Source organism: Hemicordylus capensis, chromosome 2 (assembly GCF_027244095.1).
Source record: "Hemicordylus capensis ecotype Gifberg chromosome 2, rHemCap1.1.pri, whole genome shotgun sequence".
Taxonomy (NCBI): Eukaryota; Metazoa; Chordata; class Lepidosauria; order Squamata; family Cordylidae; genus Hemicordylus; species Hemicordylus capensis.
In genome coordinates, this window is record NC_069658.1 from 138,420,840 (window position 1) to 138,441,651 (window position 20,812).

General features: G+C 40.6%; 1 protein-coding gene across 4 annotated transcripts in view; it reads right to left on the bottom strand.

The window, feature by feature from the left end:
- Positions 1 to 1,204: 1,204 nt before the first annotated feature.
- The window catches only part of TAL2 (TAL bHLH transcription factor 2), a 70,281-nt gene continuing 50,673 nt past the window's right edge, over positions 1,205 to 20,812 (bottom strand). For 3 of the 4 annotated variants that reach the window (XM_053298523.1, XM_053298524.1, XM_053298525.1), the window contains 3 exons: positions 20,647 to 20,704; positions 19,776 to 20,065; positions 1,205 to 7,088 (listed from right to left, as the gene is read on the bottom strand). In XM_053298523.1, the coding sequence (XP_053154498.1) occupies positions 6,718 to 7,071 (354 nt within the window). In that variant the 5' untranslated portion in view covers positions 7,072 to 7,088; positions 19,776 to 20,065; positions 20,647 to 20,704 and the 3' untranslated portion in view covers positions 1,205 to 6,717. The remainder of the gene's footprint in view (positions 7,089 to 19,775; positions 20,066 to 20,646; positions 20,705 to 20,812) is intronic. The other variant, XM_053298526.1, reaches the window with a different exon arrangement.

A 20,812-nucleotide genomic window follows, 5' to 3' on the forward strand; every position in this document is an offset into this window, starting at 1 on the left:
GCTCCTGGCCCCGAGTGATTTTGACTTCCCTCCTGTTGGTTGTTTTGTCCCTGGTTTTCCTCATAAGGTTTGTCAAAGTCCTTCTGTTTGCAGACCCTTTTTGCCTTCTTGAACCATGATCCAGAAATGACTTTTAAGCAGCTTATTGCAGCTAGGGTGTCTGTGAAGTAGGATGGAGATCAAAAAGGTGGGGTTCAGATAATGTTATAAGGCAAAGTCCAGTTGTGCTATGAGCTAAAACCTTCACTGGAGCAAAAAAACCCACACCTGCTCTGAAGAGAAGGATTTCAATAAGATAATTGTTCATTAGCACATAATTATTATTCAAAGTACACAGACCCTTCATCTGTGGACCATACATTGCCTTGAACTATTTGGAAAATATAATTTGACTGTGGGAGACTGCAGTTCAACCGCTGCGTATCTAACTATTGTAAATATGCACTTTGGTTGTGCAAAATATTTCTCTCAAGGTTTTTGTATAGTCTGGCATTTCATAGTAGACAATAGGGTCCATGTTAATATATGCTAATGACTGCTTCTGTCCACTGGAATTTGTGTTCATATCTCACTTGTCTAGGTAGGGATGTCTTGAATTTAGCCGGGTTGAGGGAAACAGTTTTTAGTTTGGAACTGGTTAGTGAGATTACTGTGAGATTTGTGGTTGGCAGAAGTGATTCCCAAAACACAAGTAAGCAACCAAGCAAGTTGGGATTAGTACTCCCTGTATGATTGCTTGGTTGCTTACTATCTGTTCAGCCTGTACATGTGTAAATTTCCCAGGTTACCTCAATCTTCTCCTACTCTTTCCTTGCAAAGAAACTAACTGTAACACTTCCTAGAACTTAGGCCTGATCTACACAAGCAACAGAATGAGGTGTTAGCATGCCGTGATGGTTGAATTAACTGTACTATTTCAGAATACAGGTTGGATCATATTTTGAATGCTCTCCTATGTTCAAAAACTCCTGGGAAATTTTTTTTAAAAAGGTAGTACATCAGGGAGAAACATTCTATCCAAGCTTACTTTCTACTGTGCTAGGTTTCTACCTACATGGAGGCATTCAAAAATGTTAACTCTCACCTGCAATGATGAAATGTCCATTCCATTACTTAGGATACTGTTACTTTATTCTGCCTTAGAGAAGCAAGGAAAGCAAAATAATGAATTTCTTATGTAACAAATGACACACTTACTCCAACCTTGAATTTTCATTTTTAATCAAATAAAAGAAGTGTCTGCTTTTGTAAATAATTTATTTCTTAATATATTAGCCATTAAATAACATACTATACAGGATAAGGTATATTGAATGAACACCATATTTGTTCATAGCTATACAGAGGGGAATCACAAAACATAAAAAGTGCTGACAAAATAAATCTTTGGTAGATAAATCTAGTTAAAAATGCAAGTTGTACATCAACACATATTATATTTTAAAAAAACAGAACCAAATCTTTACTATAAAATTAGGCAGGACAATTCAGACAACATGAAGAACATTTTTTACCACCCTGATATTAAATATCTGCCTTTTCCCTTTGCATCAGAACAGTGTTCTACTCAAGGAATTAATACATCTTCATTTGTTTTGTGTATTTGGAATAGCTTCTTCACAATAAGAATAAATTATGGAAGGAACAGCCCCACAACACACAAGCCTGGTCAAATCAAATAATAATAATAATAATAATAATAATAATAATAATAATAATAATAATTATTATTATTATTATTATTATTATTATTTTATTATTATTATTTTGTTGCAGTGGAGTTGCACCAAGGATCCATCTATCAAGAGGTAGAATCAGGACTCAGAACCCCTTCATCAGTTCTCCCCATTTTAAGTGGGTTTTTACTTGAAAATATGAAAATCTCACATATTTATTGTATGATCAATCAAAATGTCGCAGCCAGATCGCCCTCACATCCATTTATTGTATGTAGAAATGCAGAACATTGCTAGTGATTCTCAAACACTTCAAAATAAGTTACACAATAAACAGAGATTCAGACACCTGTTCTCCGCTCCCTCACAAGGCAGTGGGTAACATCTTGACTAATGAAGTGTGCACATAAACAGCAGCTTCGGGCAGGCCAAAGGTCCGCCACCCTCAGCAATATTTGTTCACTTATGCACATATTTTCGCACAACAACGTAAGTGGGCCCTTCTCCCAAAATGCTCTCCTGTACCCACAAAGCCTTCTGTCACAGTAGAAACATGTCACTGAGGGCTTAACTCTTTCCCTGCCAGCTGTTTCACCCCTTGTGGAATTCCAAACCAATATCTGCAAGTAAAAGCAGCAGGGCAAAATGTTAAAGAAGAGGTAAAGAAACGTTTCCCTTCACCTTATTTCTGCTACAAAGCACGCATGCGGACACACACACATTAACATCACACACCATTGCAGTACACATGTAGTTTGGTCCTGAATTCATAGCAGAGGTGAAATTTGAACCAGGGAATGCTCATCCCAGTCTCTCTGCCACTACACAATAGTGTTTGCTCCATAGTGCCCTTTCAGAACTAAATTCACAGGTTCTAGGTTGAGTTCCAGCCCTACTTCTCATATTTTCATCTCTATGTCGTATAGTCTTTAATTTCATTTGTCCTCCAAAATCAATGAAAAAATTCTAAGCAGGGTAAGGTTAAACATACTTTTCATATTTTAATTATAATAAATTGGGGCTTTGTTATTGTTTTTTAATATCTGATTGGTTTATAATTTGTTGCATTATCTTTTACTGGTTTCCCCTCAATAAGCATTTAATCTTTACAAATATTAATCAAATAAACAAGCAAGCAAATAAATAAACCTAAATAAATAAAACTGCCTGACTATGGCTGCTTCATCATGAATAGTTTCTATAAAGCTTTGCAACATGCAAAATGCTTTACAGATTATATCCTCCTATCTATTTCCAGTTGTTTTTCACGAGGTATAAGCAAACCACAGCTCAGCACAGCCAGTAACCTAGCCGTTGCAGGAGGCAGTGCAAGTGGTGGTGGTCTATGTCAAAATAACTTTGAGGGGGCGGGATACAATATGGGCTGCATTTGATTTCAAGTGGGCAGCTCCTGTTTGAAAATTTCAAGTAGCAATTCCTGTTTGAAGATAATTTTAGTAAATGTTCTGGGGCACCTTAAAGATGGCAAAAAGGGTATGGGGGGACAAATCCCCAAGGTGCTGATTGGTTTGCTCAGTGGGTTTTTATTAGTACACTTTTATAAAATTGGTTCAGTGTTGCCAGAACCGTCCTTTGGGCAACTGCTCTGAGCCCCGCGCTGGCACGGGCCCCGCTCTGGGCACACTGCAGTGCAGCCTGCCCTCCTCTCTCCCCCAGTCCCAGCCACTTATCTTTCCCCACAGCCCAGCCGGAGGTAATATTTTGTGTCTGTGTGCAACTTGAAAGGCTCTCAGGCAAACTGCTAGAGCTCCGTCTCTCGGCTGTTCGGCAGGTGGGCGGGGCTTCCAGAGAGGCCTCCATGCAGGCCTCCCTGAAGCTTGGGAAAGAAGCAGGGGGGCAGGCAGGCAGAGATTGTCCTGCACCAGAGCTCTCTGCAGACCCTCTGCCCTGCCCAGCCCAGCAATGGAGGTATGATGTGATTTCCTTTTTGTGATTATTCCCTCCCCTCCTTTGAATATTTAAGGACTGGCTTGCCATAGGGCTTTGGTATTGAGCAGAGATGTAGGGTAGGGTGGGAGGAATATGTATATTTGAATTGAAGTGGATTGGACAAATCGTTGGATTTTTATTTTTTTTCCTTTAATTTTAAAAACCCCTCCCAAAAAGTCCTATAAGTGGCTTGCTTCGTGGCAGAAAATTACAAAAACTTCTGGAACAAACAATATATAATATTTATTTGTTTGTTTGTTTATTAATTAATGCACTATGCTCAAGTTGATTTGCAACCCAGAAGGTCTTAGAACTGTGAAGCATGTGTTGTGCTTTTTGTTTTTATTTCTTTAGAAATGCATTATATGTCCAAGCTGGTTGGACATGTCCATAAACCTCACTCACACTATTTACACTGTATGTCATCAATCCGTATGATTCTGTAATGATATGAAATGTGAAGAAGGCTCCACACATGCTGATTCGCCCCCAGCCCCACATCCCACTAGGGACAGCCCTGAGTGTTGCCTTGCGTGTTTCGAGTCAGTGCTCTTCTTCAGAGGCAATTCTTGGGTAGATACAATGATTCACAATTGTTTCATTATTCAACATTGTGAATGATTTTATAAAACACATTGAGCAATAACAAAAACACATTGAGCAAGCCTATCACCACCCTGGGAGTCTCCCCTCCAATGCTTTGCCTTCGAATTGTTGGTACTGTGTCATTTTTCTCTCCCTCCCCCCCCCTTGCTTCGCACCTTAAAGATGAGGGATACTATCTAATCAAAGTTAAGCGCTTTGATATCTCATTTCCTTCAATGGGGGAGTTTACACCTTGTATCAGTAATTTCCCAACTGTGCACTGGGGCACACTCCTGTGCTGGGGGAAATAAATACATAAAATTATTAAAGACTCCTAGAGCCCAAAGTACCCACCCACAAGGAGGCTGCTTGCCATGTCTCCATGATTCCCTGCTCTAGCCTCGCCCCTTCCCAATTGGCCTCCACTAGGGTTGAATAATCTTGTCTTATCCCTGCATTGGCACGATTTAAACATTCAGTCTCTCAACTGGGCCAAATAGGAGAATGATCATTGCAACTGCCCACTGCATCTCTGTGTGAGCAATTTCTCTGAAAGCCAATCAGCAGGCCATTCTAGACCTGTTATTCACAGAAAAGTGCAGGGGGTGGGCTCCCCAGAAGAGGAGTCATTCTTACTCTAAAAGGTAAACTTTTGGGGGTGTATGGGTGACGTGTGCCTCCAATTTTAATTCAGCAAAACGTGTGCTTCAGCTATCAGTAACTTTGGAAATAGTGCCTCAGATAAACATCCATACTGAGAAGTAGGATTACATATAACTCAAATTGTGGATCTTATTTTCATTTCATTGTAATGCATCCAAATAGCATTTTGCTGATTTATGAATGTCAAAGGCAATGAAACAGTTGGCTTTCTATTAAACTGTGCTTTTCATTAGAAAACGCTGTTGGAAACCAAATTAGTTCTACTTGTTATATTTGAAATTGAGATTTTTTACAAAGTTAAATAAAATGGTGCTTTTACTGGGTGACATCCTGACTAAACCTCTGTACAACCAAAAATGGCCTGTGTACAGCAATAGCATCCCCACTTTTGAAGCACAAGGGCTTGCACATTCAGGGCAGGCTGATCCTCATCAAATTTTCTATCTCCTGGAAGTGCTGTGTGGCATCATAAAATTGTGTCCCTGAAGGTTGACCAGCCCTCAGGGACATAATTTTGTACTACACAGAGCAATTCCAGAGGAAGGGGAGATTGACAAAAATCATCACGTTTCTCCATGCTTCAGAAGTGGGGATGCTATTGCTCTGTGCATGCCTTTTTTGGTTGCATGTATGCAGGTCTAGGCAGATTGTCAGCCACCATTCTGACTAAAGTCACAATTAGGAATTTTAAAAAAGAATTTTAATATTTGTTCTGTCTCACAAATAATCAAATCTGAATACACCTTCTAAAATACCCCTCTTTGAAAAATTCACGTAAACAATTGCAGTTCACTCTAGTCCTTTTGGCAATTTCAATAAAATCCGAGGCAATCATGCTAGGTATTATACATTTTCTTCTGAACTACGTAGTTTCTACACTATGCAGATTCACAATGCATTTCACTATGCAGATTCTTCAATTTTTTTTTGGTTGGATATATTATCTGGAATAGGCTAGATAATCAGCACTGTCAACCTAAAGTATTTTTACACTTGACACAAAAAATAAAACACAGAGACCTCTACTCACAAGGGTAACTTGTTTTTCAGATGGCACACACAGACCAAGACTGAAGGCAGGAAAGTGGGGCTCTCTCTGGAATCTGCTGCCTGAAGCAATTACTTGTAATTTTGGCTGTTTTGAAATTAATTTAAATTGAAGATGAGTTGGAGAGGTTCCCCTCTAAGACCCAGTTTAGAAGTTATTGAATGGTGGAGGGAATGGGAGCATACTCTTACCATTCTGCACATCTTCTGGAATGTGTGATATGTGAAATGAAGCATCTGGACTGTGCTACATTTGTAGAAAGCTGTACATACTGTGGTCAGGTTTCTTATTGTTCCCTCTAACAAGTGCGGGGTAGGGGTAGGATCATATAAATTCCTCAGAGCATACATCACAGGGGGTGCATGGGTGCAAGGGCATGCACCCGTTCCACCACAGGAAGGGGCTCAAGCAGCTTAATAAATGTATGAGGTGGATCTAGTTATACTCCTCCTCAGCCACAAGCTATTGGTCCCAATAGCTTTCATCAGTGTGTCATGGTAAAGGCAATCGATTGGTGCCCTTCTATGGGGGTTGTGAGAAGATGCTAAACCTGGAAATCAAAGCACTTTGCGGCAAGTTAAGCAGCTGGAATCCCAATCCAATTCATTTTTAGAGAATGAGTGTTCCTGTTTTAATTTTTGAAAACAACAGTCTTCCCAAGAAACCCTTGCACAAAATACACTGGATAAAAAAACAAAATAAATATAAATAATTGGAAAGAAGCAAACGACCCACAATTAAGTCAAGGGAAACTAGCAGATTACTACCAGGATGGCACCCCTGACTGGTGGTTCGTCATGGAGAGGATGTCTCTGACCAGCACTCTGGAACATTGCTGCTTGTGTTGGGAGAAGGGACCTCAGAGTCTTCAATGAGAGTCAGTTCTTCCATGCTCTCCAAACTTGGACTCTGCTGGAAGAGCCCTAGTATCCTTCCCCGAGGAGTCATCCCTGTCTGTGGCAGGCCTTGCTCCCCGAGCACCTTGACAAGGAAGTTGATGTACCTCATGGCTAAGCGAAGAGTCTCATTCTTGCTGAGTTTTTTGTCCGGAGGGTGGGTGGGAATAAGCTTTCGCAGCTTGGCAAATGCACTGTTGACGTTCTGTTGTCTCCACCTCTCCCTGCTGTTGGTGAAGATCTTTCTGGTCATTCTCAAGACTGGCAGAGCTAAAGGAGGAGGACAGGGAGGGGAAAATGATAATGAAGATTTTAAAAGGAATAACTGTGCAACAGGCATGTAATGTTATCCCCTTGAAATCTGTTTTTGTGCCCAGGGCTGAGTATAATTTTTCTTTTCTTTAAGATCCTTACAGCAATACCACAAACAGAATTTCCTTGGCCAGGAACAACTTGTATATTCGACTCCTCGCCCCTTGCGTCTAACCCCCATCCTTTCCATTCTGAGCACTTGAAAGAATAGAATAAAAATTCAGTAAGTCATAAAAGGGATGATGGGAGAAAGGAACCAGGACATATGTGTATATATACAAACAGGTCAAAACACATTCAATATCCCAACCTTCCCTCTCTCCCTGCTATGCCCTTGTATCACTACAACCATCTTGCATTTTTAAAAAAAACCCATTTGCAGACATTGGAGATGCCCAGTGGGCCCACTATTGCTCTATGTGCTGTCCTTTATGCAGGCCTGCTTACAAATAATTATGTCTGAACATGCTTCATTGGTCTGGAGCCAAACTGGCCTTCAAAAAATGCCCAAAGGCTATTTCATACATTTATGGACATCACTTGATTACTGGACACTTGGTGCTTGATTGGCAGCTGATGACCTCAACAGATTTAAATGAAAAGTGTTGGGTTTGAGGGCCATGCTAGATATTCACCTAAGTCCATTTTAAATAAAGGTGCCTATAACGAAAAGCATGTGTTATTTGGGGGTGGGTGTGGGGGACATGGGTCCTGATCCTCACTGGGACCACAGGGAGGGAGAGATTCTCCCTCCAGGTCATCGTCCTCCACAAAGCTGCTGTTTGCCTCTGTAGAGGCCATTCTTAGAAAATAGCCATTTTGGGGATAAATAGATGCTTCAGGGGAATGATTGTTGGTGGGGGATATGGCATAAGGGAGAGGAGTTAATGTTTATTCCACATAGGCCATCATCCCAATGAGGATGGGGTCCCCTGCAGCTTTTTTTAATTTTTTAAAATCCTCTCTGAAATAAAAATAAGTTTTTCTGATTATAAACACGCCTCTTGAAACTGCATTTCAATTAGTGCTTAATTTTTTTTACTACTACTACTACTACTACTACTACTACTACTACTACTTATATACCATTTCCCAACCAAAAGGCCTCAAAGCAGTTTACATAGAAAAAGAAGATGGTTCTCTGTCCCCAAAGGGCTCACAGTCTGAAAACTTACACAAGGTAAAAGGTAAAGTGTGCTGTCGAGTTAGTGTCGACTCCTGGTGCCCACAGAGCCCTGTGGTTTTCTCTGGTAGAATACAAGATGGTTTACCATTGCTATCTCCCGCACAGTATGAGATGATACCTTTCAGCATCTTCCTATATTGCTGCTGCCCGATATAGATGTTTCCCATAGTCTGGGAAACATACCAGCAGGGATTTGAACCGGCAACCTCTGGTTTGCTAGTCAAGTCATTTCCCTGCTGCGCCATTAGGTACTGGTAGACACCAGCAAACCAATGGAGGGATGCTGTGCTGGGGTTGAATAGGGCTCTCCCCTGTTTAATATAAAGAGATTCATCACTTTGAAAGGTGCCTCTTTGCCCAGTTAGCAGGGGCGGTGATCACCATCACTTCAGTGCTGGTGATCCTGAAGTGATGTGAAAATCCAGAGTAGCCCAAAAGCCTCTGTAAAGGAGTACATCACTGAAAGTAGTTCACATTATAAAGGAACAATTCCAGCACTAACAAACTCCATGGCCTCCTGGCCAAGAAACTGAAAGACCTACAAAACCAACACTGACATTAATTTTACCCAGTGCTTGTTTTAAGACTCCTTCTGTACCGAAAATGGGCATTAAAAAAACCCAAAGTATAATGTGAATAAATAACTTAATTCTAGACCAGAGTCTCTCTGTTTTGTACTTGAAATGCTCTGTAGACAAAAGGTCATTGGCCTCCCATTAGCAGATCACTTCAGTATGAACAGCATTATTTGTAGAAGGACAACCGCAGTCGCCTCTGTGCCTTTCTTCTGCTCTCCTCTTTTGTCAGCACAAGCCCTGTGAGCAAATAGTGGCCTTTGTGAGTTCTGTTATTAGATGGCACGTTAAAAAATGTATCCTAGTGTCTCTGACATTTGTACAAGATCGGCAAACAGTAGTGCCCTCTCTGTCCTGAGAATCCTTTTTAAAAAGCTAATGTCTCATATAATGCACTGTAGTGGTGCTGGCGGCTTATTTTTGAAAGCTTAACCTGTAACCCAGTCCTGGGTATGTTTACACAAAGGTAAGTCCCACTGTATTCAATTAGACCCACTCACAAATAAGAATAAGAGGACGGCAGCGCTAGTCTGTTTGGTTCACCTTAAAGGTTCCTTCTTCTGTGTGTTCATAGGGAGCTGCTGTGCTACATATTTCGCATCAAATTCAAATTGTTTAGCACTGCAAAACCACAAATGAGGGGTGTAGGGGGCACCCAGTCAAGAAGAACAAAAGCACAAGATCCTTTCTCATGGTACTGCTTTATTGTGACCCAAGTGTTTTGGGAAAACCCTGCATCATTTATTATTTATTTAAAATATGACGCAACCTTGCATAATTTATTATGAAGTGACCAAACCCTGTGACCCAACCCTGCATCATTTATTATTTATTTAAAATATGTATAAGATAATCCTCTCCAGGACACTTCTGCTCAGGTTATGGCTGAATGGCTCACATACTGCACTCTACTATGATCTTGTTGATATCTTCTAAGGTGGGAGGGGATGACACACTTTTGCATTGCAAGTGTGGCATGGCAAACAAAACAAATCTCTAGAGTAAACATCCCAGTAACACAAGAAAGCTTAAATCAAATCCAAGACCTGATTCAGTCTGCTTGCTTGAGGTCTTATCTGAAACGGTTCTCATATCTCTGTTAGCTAGTGGCAATTTACACCGGTCCTTTAAAAATCCTCCTTACAAATTTAAACATGGCCGAACATCATATAAATGCAGGTTTTAGGGTCTGGCTATTGTTGTTCTTGTTGTTGTTGCACTGCTATAGTTACTTTTAAGTTTAGGTGTGTAGATGACATTTTAAAAAAATATTTTCATTTTAATTAACTGAATTGCTCCACTAACTTGCGTCATAGTGGTTCCAAAAACAATTTGCAGAAATGGGCTTGCACGTATTTGCTGAAATAGCTTCACAATATATCATATGTCCTCAGCCAGTAAAGGTAAAGTGTGCTGTCAAGTCGATTTTGCCTCCTGGAGCCCACAGAGCCCTGTGGTCTTCTTTTGGTAGAATACAGGAGGGGTTTACCATTGCCTCCCCCTGCGCAGTAGGAGATGATGCCTTTCAGCATCTTCCTATATCACTACTGCCCGATGTAGGACCAGCGGGAATTCGGACCGGCAACCTTCTGCTTGTTAGTCAAGCATTTCCCCGCTGCGCCACTTAAGTCAGCCAGTGGGCTACCAGAAATAGTAGAAAGGAGCTAAAACGGTCTTTTTTTTTTTTTTTTTTACAAAGGTTGATACTGGGAGGCTAAAGACATTTCTGCCTGCGGTATACACATTCATACCACTAATACTTGTATGTTTTTCTTTGCGCATGCTGATAGATATCAGACTCAGCTCTTGGTACTCCAACTAAATGAAGTTCAGCAGGAGTCTACCAAAAGTAGGGCGCCTTCAGTGGTGGCACCAACTCTATGGAATGCCCTCCTCAAGGAAGCTTGCCAGATCCTTTTCTTGCACGTCTTCAGACATGAGGTTAAGACTTGGCTTTTCTGTAAAGCCTTCTGTAAAGGCCCAGCTAAATTAATCAGAGCTAACTTGAACCACTGATTTGCAGCTAGATTTCCTTTTTTCTTGAAACTGATGTGTTTTGCTCTTTATTGTGGGATGTGCATGGAATTTGCATGAATTTATTCAAATTCAAATCAAATCTGAATTGATTCAATTTGGAGCGGAGATTCATTTGAATCAATTTGAGTTTTCCCAAATTCGAATAGAATTTGAGCAAATTCTCTCGGATTTGATTTGAATTTGGTGAATTCGAATTTATTCAAATGAATCTCCACTCTGTTCAATGGTTCCAAATTGAATTGATTCAAATTCAATTCACATTTGAATCAGTTCATACGAATTTCATGAACATCCCTGTTGTTGTTTTATTGTTGGTGCATGTATTTTGTTCTTTTTGATAAGTAGTGCTTTTCATCATTACTAGCCACCTTGAGTCATTTTTAAAAATTGAGATATAAAGTGGGATATAAATTTTAAAGTTAAAATGACTATCTACATATTATATTTGGTTAAACAGGTTTTTCACATATATGAAAAAACCTGCTTGACTGGAGTCAATGTGTGACAAATAAGTCAGTATACAACAGGAAATATCATATGTCTCCATCAAAACAAAGTCCCGCCAGACATGTTACAACCTTGAGCAGCCCTCTTCTCCTCTCAACCAACCCTCACAAAGCCAGAAATGAACAAGAACAATATAGATCATCCAAAAGGCTACTACACAAAAGATCAACCATGCAGGGAGCAACTGATGAAGATCTTTTTTTCAATAGCTAGAGCTCTGGCAAAATCTCTATGTGAAATCTTTTCAAACTGTTTAAGCAATAGCAGCCTTAACAGTTCCACACACAAAGCCATGTTTCTTCCAAGCATTCCACAGTAAATGACCATTCAAGCATCAGTAATACTCACAGACTAGCAGAGAACTTCTGCATAGAATGGTGGAATAAGCTCAATTAAAACAAATAAGGATCTTGAGGATGTATATAGCTCAATAAATCAATGTGTAGTATTCGTCATACATATGCATATTCATAATCATTTTTGATGATGAATGATTTATCTAGCTCAATAAATCAGTGTGTAATATTCATCATACATATGCACATTCATCATCATGTTTTGACTGCACCATCAACTGACCTAAGTATCACAATGCTCAAACTCCACAAACAGTTATCATCTTGCACACAATGTTTTTCAATTGAGTCCATGCACACATTCAGCGGCATTTATCAAGTGTATACTAACTAATCAAGTGAAGAGGAATCGAATCACATACTTGCATGTGCAAATCAGGCACAAGAGTATCATGCTTGAACATGACTTGAGTGCTTTTGTGGCTAAAAAAAGATGTAAGAAAGTATTAGGGCCTGAATCTAGTTCTAGTCCTGTGTAAGAAAGATGTTGTGTATGACTAGTAGTGGTTGAAAGATGGATTTTAGAAAAAAATAATCCCCTGAATAACCAAGATGGTACAAAACTCTTTATATCATTAGAATGCAATGAACAGCCATGGGGTGCTTACATTCATTGAAACAACCCCCAAGTATCATTCTCTATATTTGAAAAATAGAGGGCCCACATGCAGACTCTCCAGCAAAATATTAAGGGCCCGAATATCAGCCACCTCCCACCTAACCCCCAAATCCAGCAATGGATGAGGGCTGCACAGGCACACAGCCCTCTTGCTGCTAGGAACGTCTTGCAATAGGAAGCAGTGCTTCAGCCTGAGCCTTCAGCTGGCCCGAGCGAGGGCTGAAGGGAGGGGAAGCAGCCGCATCTGAGCCCAATACCCTCCAGGGGTCCCCGAAGCGTTGAAGGGCACAGCCTCTCAATAGACAGTGCCTGTTCCTGGGCTCCTGGGGCTGACAGTGGAGAGTCCAGAACCAGGGTGTATGTCCAGTTGAGGGGGCACTCTTACCCCCTGATTCTGCACCCTCCCTAAGTGGAGCCTCTTCGGGGGTGGCGACCTGAGACAGTTCCTCGGGGTATGTTGATTCCCCAAGGTCCCAGTACATGCTGGGACCAGTGGAAGGGCCCTTCTGTTTGGCAGAACTGACTCAGTCAGTTCTGGATTCAGGCATGGGCCGGTCTTGACACTTTGGACCTTTCTTTGGGCCTCATAATGTTTTACTTCCAGAGGATTTGGACTACTTAAATCCTTAAGTATTCAACTGAATACTGGAGCTGCCTTTTCTTCTTGGAGTACTTCCAGTCCCATGTCTATCTGCACTTCTTGGATGTCTCTGTGAGTTTATAAATGCATACGTTTTGTGATAAGACTGTGTGCACTCCACTGTCCATTATATTCTTGTGATATGAAGAGAGCGCACCAAGAGATAGGTGGTGTGCATTTCAACATATACATTGCAAAGACAGGTGGCAATGCACAGCCTATCCATCCCTGCAGTGAGAATATCTAGAAAAAAATTGGAAAATGTTTATCAGTAATTAAAAGTATCCAGTACTTTTTTAAAAAAAGAGATAAAGTTAGTGGCAAAGTAGATGCTGTTTAAAAACTGCAGAGCACATGTTTGTGTCCAGAATGTCCCTTGAGTGCAGAAGGTCCCGCATTTTTCGCTAAGAAGTGTCTTAGCTAAATATCCCCTGCTAACTGAGCAAAGAGGCACCTTTTTAAAGTGGCGACCCTCTTTATTTAGCAGGGGGAGAGCAAGTGGCCTTATCCATCCCCAGCTCAGCATCCCTCCAGAGGCTGTTGCTGTGTCATGAGATAGACCCCAGCAACAGCCACTGGAGGGATGCTGTTTCTTTTTTTAGATTGTGAGCCTTAGGGGACAGGGAGCCATTTTATTTATTTATACATACATACATACATGCATACATACCTATGTAAACAGCCCTGGGAACTTTTGTTGAAAAACAATATGTAGACATTTGTTGTGTTCCTATCTTCTTGGGTAGCAAGGCTGGGAAAAGACCTTGCTACAGACCTTGGATAGCTGCTATGAGTCATAGAGTTTTAGAGTAGGAAGGGACCTTGGATGTCTTCTAGTCTAACCTCTTGCTCAGTGTAGGAAACAGTTACAGACTTCCTGACATATGGCTGTCCAACTTTTGTTTGAAAACCTCTAGCAAAGGAGAACCCACCACTGCATAAGGCAGACTGTTCCATTGTCCTAGCTTGTACAGCTAGGGAATTCTGCCAAACGTCTAGTCTAAATCTAGTACAGTAAGTACAGTGTGCCGTCAAGTCGGTGTCAACTCCTGGTGACCACAGAGCCCTGTGGTTGTCTTTGGCAGAATACATGAGGGGGTTACCATTGCCATTTCCCGTGCAGTATGAGATGATGCCTTTCAGCATCTTCCTATATTGCTGCTGCCTGACATAGGTGTATCCCATAGTCTGGGAAACATACCAGCGGGGATTGAAAGCAGCTACCTCTGGCTTGCTAGTCAAGCCATTTCCCCGCTGTGCCATTAGGTGGCTTAGCCTAAATCTGCTTCCTTGTAATTTCAACCCATTGGCTCTAGTCCTGCCCTCAGGAATAACAGAGAAGTCTGCTCTGTTTTCTATGTGACAGCCCTATTGATGGTTGAAGATGACTATCATAGGAACATAGGAAGCTGACATATACCAGGTCAGACCATTGGTCCATCTAGCTCAGTATTGTCTACACAGACTGGCAGCAGCTCCTCCAAGGTTGCAGGCAGGAAACTTTCTCAGTCCCATCTTGGAAATGCCAGGGAGGGAACTTGAACTTGAACAGCTTGCATGCTAGCTCTTCCCAGTGCTCACACGTAGTCTCCTATTCAAATGCAACCAGGCAGACCCTGCTTAGCAGAGGGGACAATTCATGTTCGCTACCACAAGACTAGCTTTCCTCCCATATCCCCCACCTTAGTCTTTTCTTCTCTAGGTCAGAGCAGACAATGCTGGGCAAGATGGACCAATTGTCTGACTTAGTATAAGGCTGCTTTATACATTCATTTCCAGCCACATAGTATAATTCATTTTAGTTTTTTCAAAGTAGAACTATTCAAAATATAGAAACATTCAATCCCCTTCCCCAAAGTTGGAAAGTTTTGACCATCTGTAATCATAACCAAATAGTTGCTTATCAACATGGTCCAAATTAATTCACAACAGGGGGCAGATTTCCCCAAGGATCTCCTTATTTTTGTTCCTTTATCATTGTTTTAGTATGATATACAGAAGAAAAGGGAAAGCCTCTTGTATTCTACTCAATTTCATGGTAGTAATAACAGTGGAGCCAGGTGGTGCAGCGGGGAAGTACCTTGACTAGGGAGCAAGAGGTTGCTGGTTCAAATCCCCACTGGTATGTTTCCCAGACTATGGGAAACACCTATATTGGGCAGCAGCAACATAGGAAGATGTTGAAAAGCATAATCTCATACTACATGGGAGATGGCAATGGTAAAGCCCCTGGTGGTGCAGTGGTAAAACTGCCGCCCTGTAACCAGAAGGTTACAAGTTCGATCCTGACCAGGGGCTCAAGGTTGACTCAGCCTTCCATCCTTCCGAGGTCGGTAAAATGAGTACCCAGAATGTTGGGGGCAATATGCTAAATCATTGTAAACCGCTTAGAGAGCTCCGGCTATAAAGCGGTATATAAATGTAAGCGCTATTGCTATTGCTAAATCCCTCCTCTGTTCAACCAAAGAAAACCACATGGTTCTGTGATCGCCAGGAGTTGACACCGACTCAAAAGCACAACTTTATTTTCATAACAGTGGAGTGCAAATCCTTCAAGGTTATCATAAAATATTACTGTCAAATCCCTACTATAGACACACACTTTTTGTGTGAAAGCCACTTTGGGGTCATGGTGAGGGGTGTTGGACTTGGAGAGGGGAAGCCTGGATTCAAAGCTTTGTTGTACCATGAAGCTTGCTGGGAGTCCTTGGGCCAGCCCCTCTGACCTGGTTCTGATGCTCATCAGGCTGAAGAACACATTTCTGTTGTGGAGGGACAGCACATGCACCCACTCCATATGCTCACTATGTAACTGTAATATGGGTGATTCACTTGCATGCCTGTAAACACTGAAGGGACAGATGGTGCAATATCTCCTCTCCCCAATATTTTTAGTGGGGGGGCGGAATCGTGTGAACAGTGCTATACAATATGTGTTTAACCCTTGTACGTCATGTTACAGAATGGACTGTAAAAACTGGGGGCCCCACTCTCTCTGCCTAGCCTCTCTCCTCAGAGTTGTCGTGGGGGGTGGGGGGTGGGACAACATATTATGTCGCTCTAAGCACATTGGAGGACAAGTAGAATACAAACATGCTAAATGAATACTAAATAAGTCTCAAATTTATTGAATTTATGTTGCAAGCAGGAGCTGCTCTTGTGGACAGAAATACTTTAGAATATACTCACCGGAAGCAAGGCGTGGACATTTGTTACAGAACACAGGTTTGTTATGTTAGCAATAAATACTGTGGACTTTCCCACACAGTTTTCTGAGGTAAACTAGCACCCTCAAAAACTACTATGCTGTACCTCACATAGCAGGTACAGCAACAGTGATGTGACATATATGCCACCTAACATTACCAGGGCGCCATTTTGTGTGAAGGAGCTTTAGCAGATTTTCCCACCATGCCGCATGTAAGAGTGCTGTGATTTTTCTTTTGTTTGCTGTACTTACACCAGACCTATATTCATAAAGCAAAGCAAAGCAAAACAAAACACAAAACAAGTTTCTAACTATTGTCTATTTATTGTAGGTATAAACCTCCTTTATAGACCTTTAGGATAAAATATTTCCTGGTGTATATTCAGCACATATAGTTTGTTCAGCAGTACAAATAAGGCTGTACAGTGACTGCACAGTATTTATCTATACACTGCTTCTCCCTTGGTTCAAAGTGGCTTCCAACAGCAACAACAAAAACATCACAAAACAGTAAGCGTACCAACCATTAAAACTATAATTAAAACGGCATGTTAAAAATCTACTCTCTAGCTAAACCAGTGAAACCATACAGTAGCTTATAGGCAGACATACCTGCAGAACACCACTAGCGATCTCATATCAATTGAGGTTAGTAGTTAAGTTTTATAAAGAGAGGTGTGAAGTCTTCCTGACCCAGCCACAATCTTTGACTTGGAAACCCTGCCCTCAGATACATGGGGCCTGTATTCAGTTATTCAGCGGTAAGTGAAATACATCCCGTACATGCTCAGGGGAAATTTTGTTATTATTATGTTATGTATTCCACCGCATTTTGACCTGGAGACCAGATCTGGGGTTAAATGCTGATGTAAATGAACACCTAGTTGACAGGTTTCACAGTCAATTAGGATGCTAAATGCTTTCCATGATAAATAAGAACTTTATCTCTGTTTTAGATGGTTGTTTTAAAAACATAATTAGATGATGTTTCTGCTTTCTGGCTACTTGCTTGTACAGCGAAATTGCATCACATAACATAAATTGTATTGACTTCAAATGAACTGGTGTTTCAATACAATTAGCAATTTATTTAAATAATGAAAAACCAAGTTTTGCTTATGTTTACTTGCTTTAAAAAAATCTATAGAAAATGTTTTTCTTTTTAATATGTAGGCCTAGCTTTGCTCTCATTTGTATTTGAAAAAATAAGAAAAATATACTTTACACTAAAAAAATTATCCCCAGCCCAGAGTTTTTCAATGCACATGCTCCCATATGAACAGTGGATTCCTCTTTCATTTCAGACAGTTGTGCCTAAGAGTCCTTGTGGAATTTTGGATTAGGATGATTATGTAGCAATTACATTCCACTGAAATTAATGGGACTTAATTCTAAGTCATGCATTAGGTCACCTAATTAAAGCTGCTTTTATATAAAAATTATCCCAAAATTACAATTAGAGGTAGGGACAAATAAACAATGACTGAAGATTAACACCAAAACACAGGGATTGGAAGGGAAAGTCATTGTCCAATCTACTTCTTCAAATAAGGGTTATCCACTGGTTACAGTGGATTTTAATATATATATTTCAAATGAATTAGTATTCAGATAAAAATTAAGACAACATATCAAGGAAGGAAGGAAGCTTGATGAGAGGGAATGTTCTGAAACTTTCAACTTAAAGGCATGGACAAGATTCAGCTATAATTAAGCTTTTTAAGTCCCATTGATTTCAACTGGAAAGTTAAACATGTGCTTAAATCTGTCCCACTGAAATCAATGGGATTCAAAAATACTCCACATTGGATGGACCATGCCCTCTACATCAATAACACACACAAAACTAATGCATTACTATATGACCAAAAAGGTTTTCTATTGGTCAGGATTCTCACCGCCCCCCCTCCCTCCAGTTGCATTTAAATCCAATATAGCAGGTTTACTCTGTTATTATGGTTATTAACTGGAGAGATCCGGTTACGGTTGCCACCACTCGTTTGGGGGCAACCCAGGACCAGGCTTTCTCTGTGGCTGCCCAAGGGCTTTGGAATATGCTCCCTACCGAAATAAGAGCATCTTCTTCTCTATTTGTTTTCAGGAAGACCCTCAAGACTCACCTGTTCTTGCAGGCTTTTAATTAATTTTAATAATTTGTTTTAATAATAGTTTCATGCTACTATTTTTATTGTGTTTGTTTTATGCTACTATTTTATTTTTGTGTTTATTTTAATATGTGCTGATTTTTAAATATTGTTTTAAATTTTGTACACCACCTATGTACAAATCAGGCAGTATAAAAATATGATAAATAAATAAATAAATAATGGTTATATTTTAAATATTGTGTAGGGAAAAGGCAACAGCAGCAAAACAGTCCTTGCAATAGATCAGTTTTGTTACATTAAGTCATGTGCACACATGCAAAGAATCTGCCATGTAAACAGAGAATGCATGTCTGATATGCATTTTCAAAAAATCTGGTGACATACTCCATTCCTAAATACATTATATGGAAATATATTCTGACTCTGTAGCATGGAAACATCCCCATTAATTTCAATAGGACTCGCTTTTTAAGATCAGGATTTCTGAGCAGTAATTACAGGGAACACAAAGTTACAAATCTTAACTATACCTATTGGGTACTCAGTTAAGCTATCTTTATTAAACACTAAAAAAAAATTCAAATGAGATGCATCATGATCTAGCTACGTTCCATGCTAAAAGTAATAAAAAGAATCCACCTTCTCATTAAAGGTTTTAAAATGCACATGGGGTGGGAGGGAACTGTCAATGTGCTGTCGTTTAAGCGAGTGGATCTTCCATTTTGGATAAATCCCATGTAGTGGCATGTACAGCATGAAGAATATATTAAACTCTCCTGCTGTACTTTAGTGGTATTTTTATCCTACAAATGTTTATAAATTTTTTAATGCAACCCATGATAAGGTCTGAAAAGCTTGGTTAAACCACTGCAGAGCTAATGAATAGGGTTTCAGATGGTTGCTTCTATTTCATGGTAATTTACGAATGTGCACATTAATCTATGGAATGTTGTTCAGAGCAATAAAAATGAGTGGCTCCACTGCCAGACTTTGATTGCAATGCTTACACCGTGTCAACAACATTATGAAAAAGTGTGTACACAGTCATACTGTGCGACTGAATTTAGTCACCTGTGTAAAGCAGTAGTATTTCATACCTAGCTGAAAGGGTGATCTTTTGCAACCCTAGGTATGAAATACCACTTGTGTTGTTTGTGTTAGAGATGCCACAGTTCTGAATTCTTCACACACACACACACACACACACACACACACACACACACACACAGTGAAAGCAAAAAAGGTGGGTTTGTTTTTAAGAAATTACTGCAATGCCACAACCTTCTTTATACACCTTCTTTATACACACTTTATAGGTGTGCTCAGACATTGAGGAAAGTTGCACAAGAGACAAAAAAGCTATCTATAGATCTATATTAGAGAGAGAGAAAACCAATCTTTTAACGTACCTTTCCCAAGGATGCTGCTAGCTGATCTTAACCGAAGTATTCACATGCAGCGAAGTAGGAGACTACTCTGCTCCTAGTACTTTGCTCTCGCAGCTCCAAAACGCAAGAGGTTCCCCTCCTTACAATCCAGCCAATTGCCGATCCCTGCCTGCTGCCTCTTTTATAGAATGCCAGCTCCTTTGTCTGGCGCGTGTCACCACTAGTGCTAGCGATCCGGGGAGCTTATGCTGCATCTCCTGGGAGATTCTATTCACTCTGCATCTTCTTCCCTCCTAGAATTCTATCCCATCCTAGAAGAGGTGGAAACAACACAGCAGCTACAAACTGTGTTCTGATATGCAACTGTGAGTGTAGATCGATCCCCCATTCTTTGAAGAAAACCTGGAAATGTTTTGCAAAAGGCCAAAGGCTAGGACCTCAGTGGGGTTTAATATGAGCCCAATATCATTTGTACTGTGTGTGCACTCAACACCTGAACTGCTTTTCAAGTGTCAAAGCACAGCCATACATGTGCAGTAACAAAGAAAGGCACACCTACATAGGAAGTTGCTTTATACAGAGTCAGATAATCTGTCCATCTAGCTGTGTATTATCTACACTGACTGGCGGCAGCCAAGGTTCCAAGCAGGAGGCTTTTCAGCCCTACCTGGAAATGCCAGGGACCAAACCTGGAACCTTCTGCAGGCAAGCAGATTCTCTGCCACTGAGCTGCGGCCCCATCCCCTAGAGGAAATATCTTATCACAAACAGTGCTCAAATGTAGTCATCCATCCAAATACAAACGAAGGTGAACCCTGCTTATCAAAGGGGACAATTTATGCTCATTTCTGCATGACCAGCTCTCCACCCCGAGGAGACCCACCACACCTACCAGTTCGGAGCATGTGCAGTGTTATGAGCCCATCCCATCCTCATGTATCTGGGTTTCACTGGAATACAGCAAGTGTGGAGAATGCTAGTGAAACGCATTGCGAAAAAAGCAATTTTGTGAAAAGTGACGGACACTATATATGTTTGCAATCTCAAAAGTTTTGTAC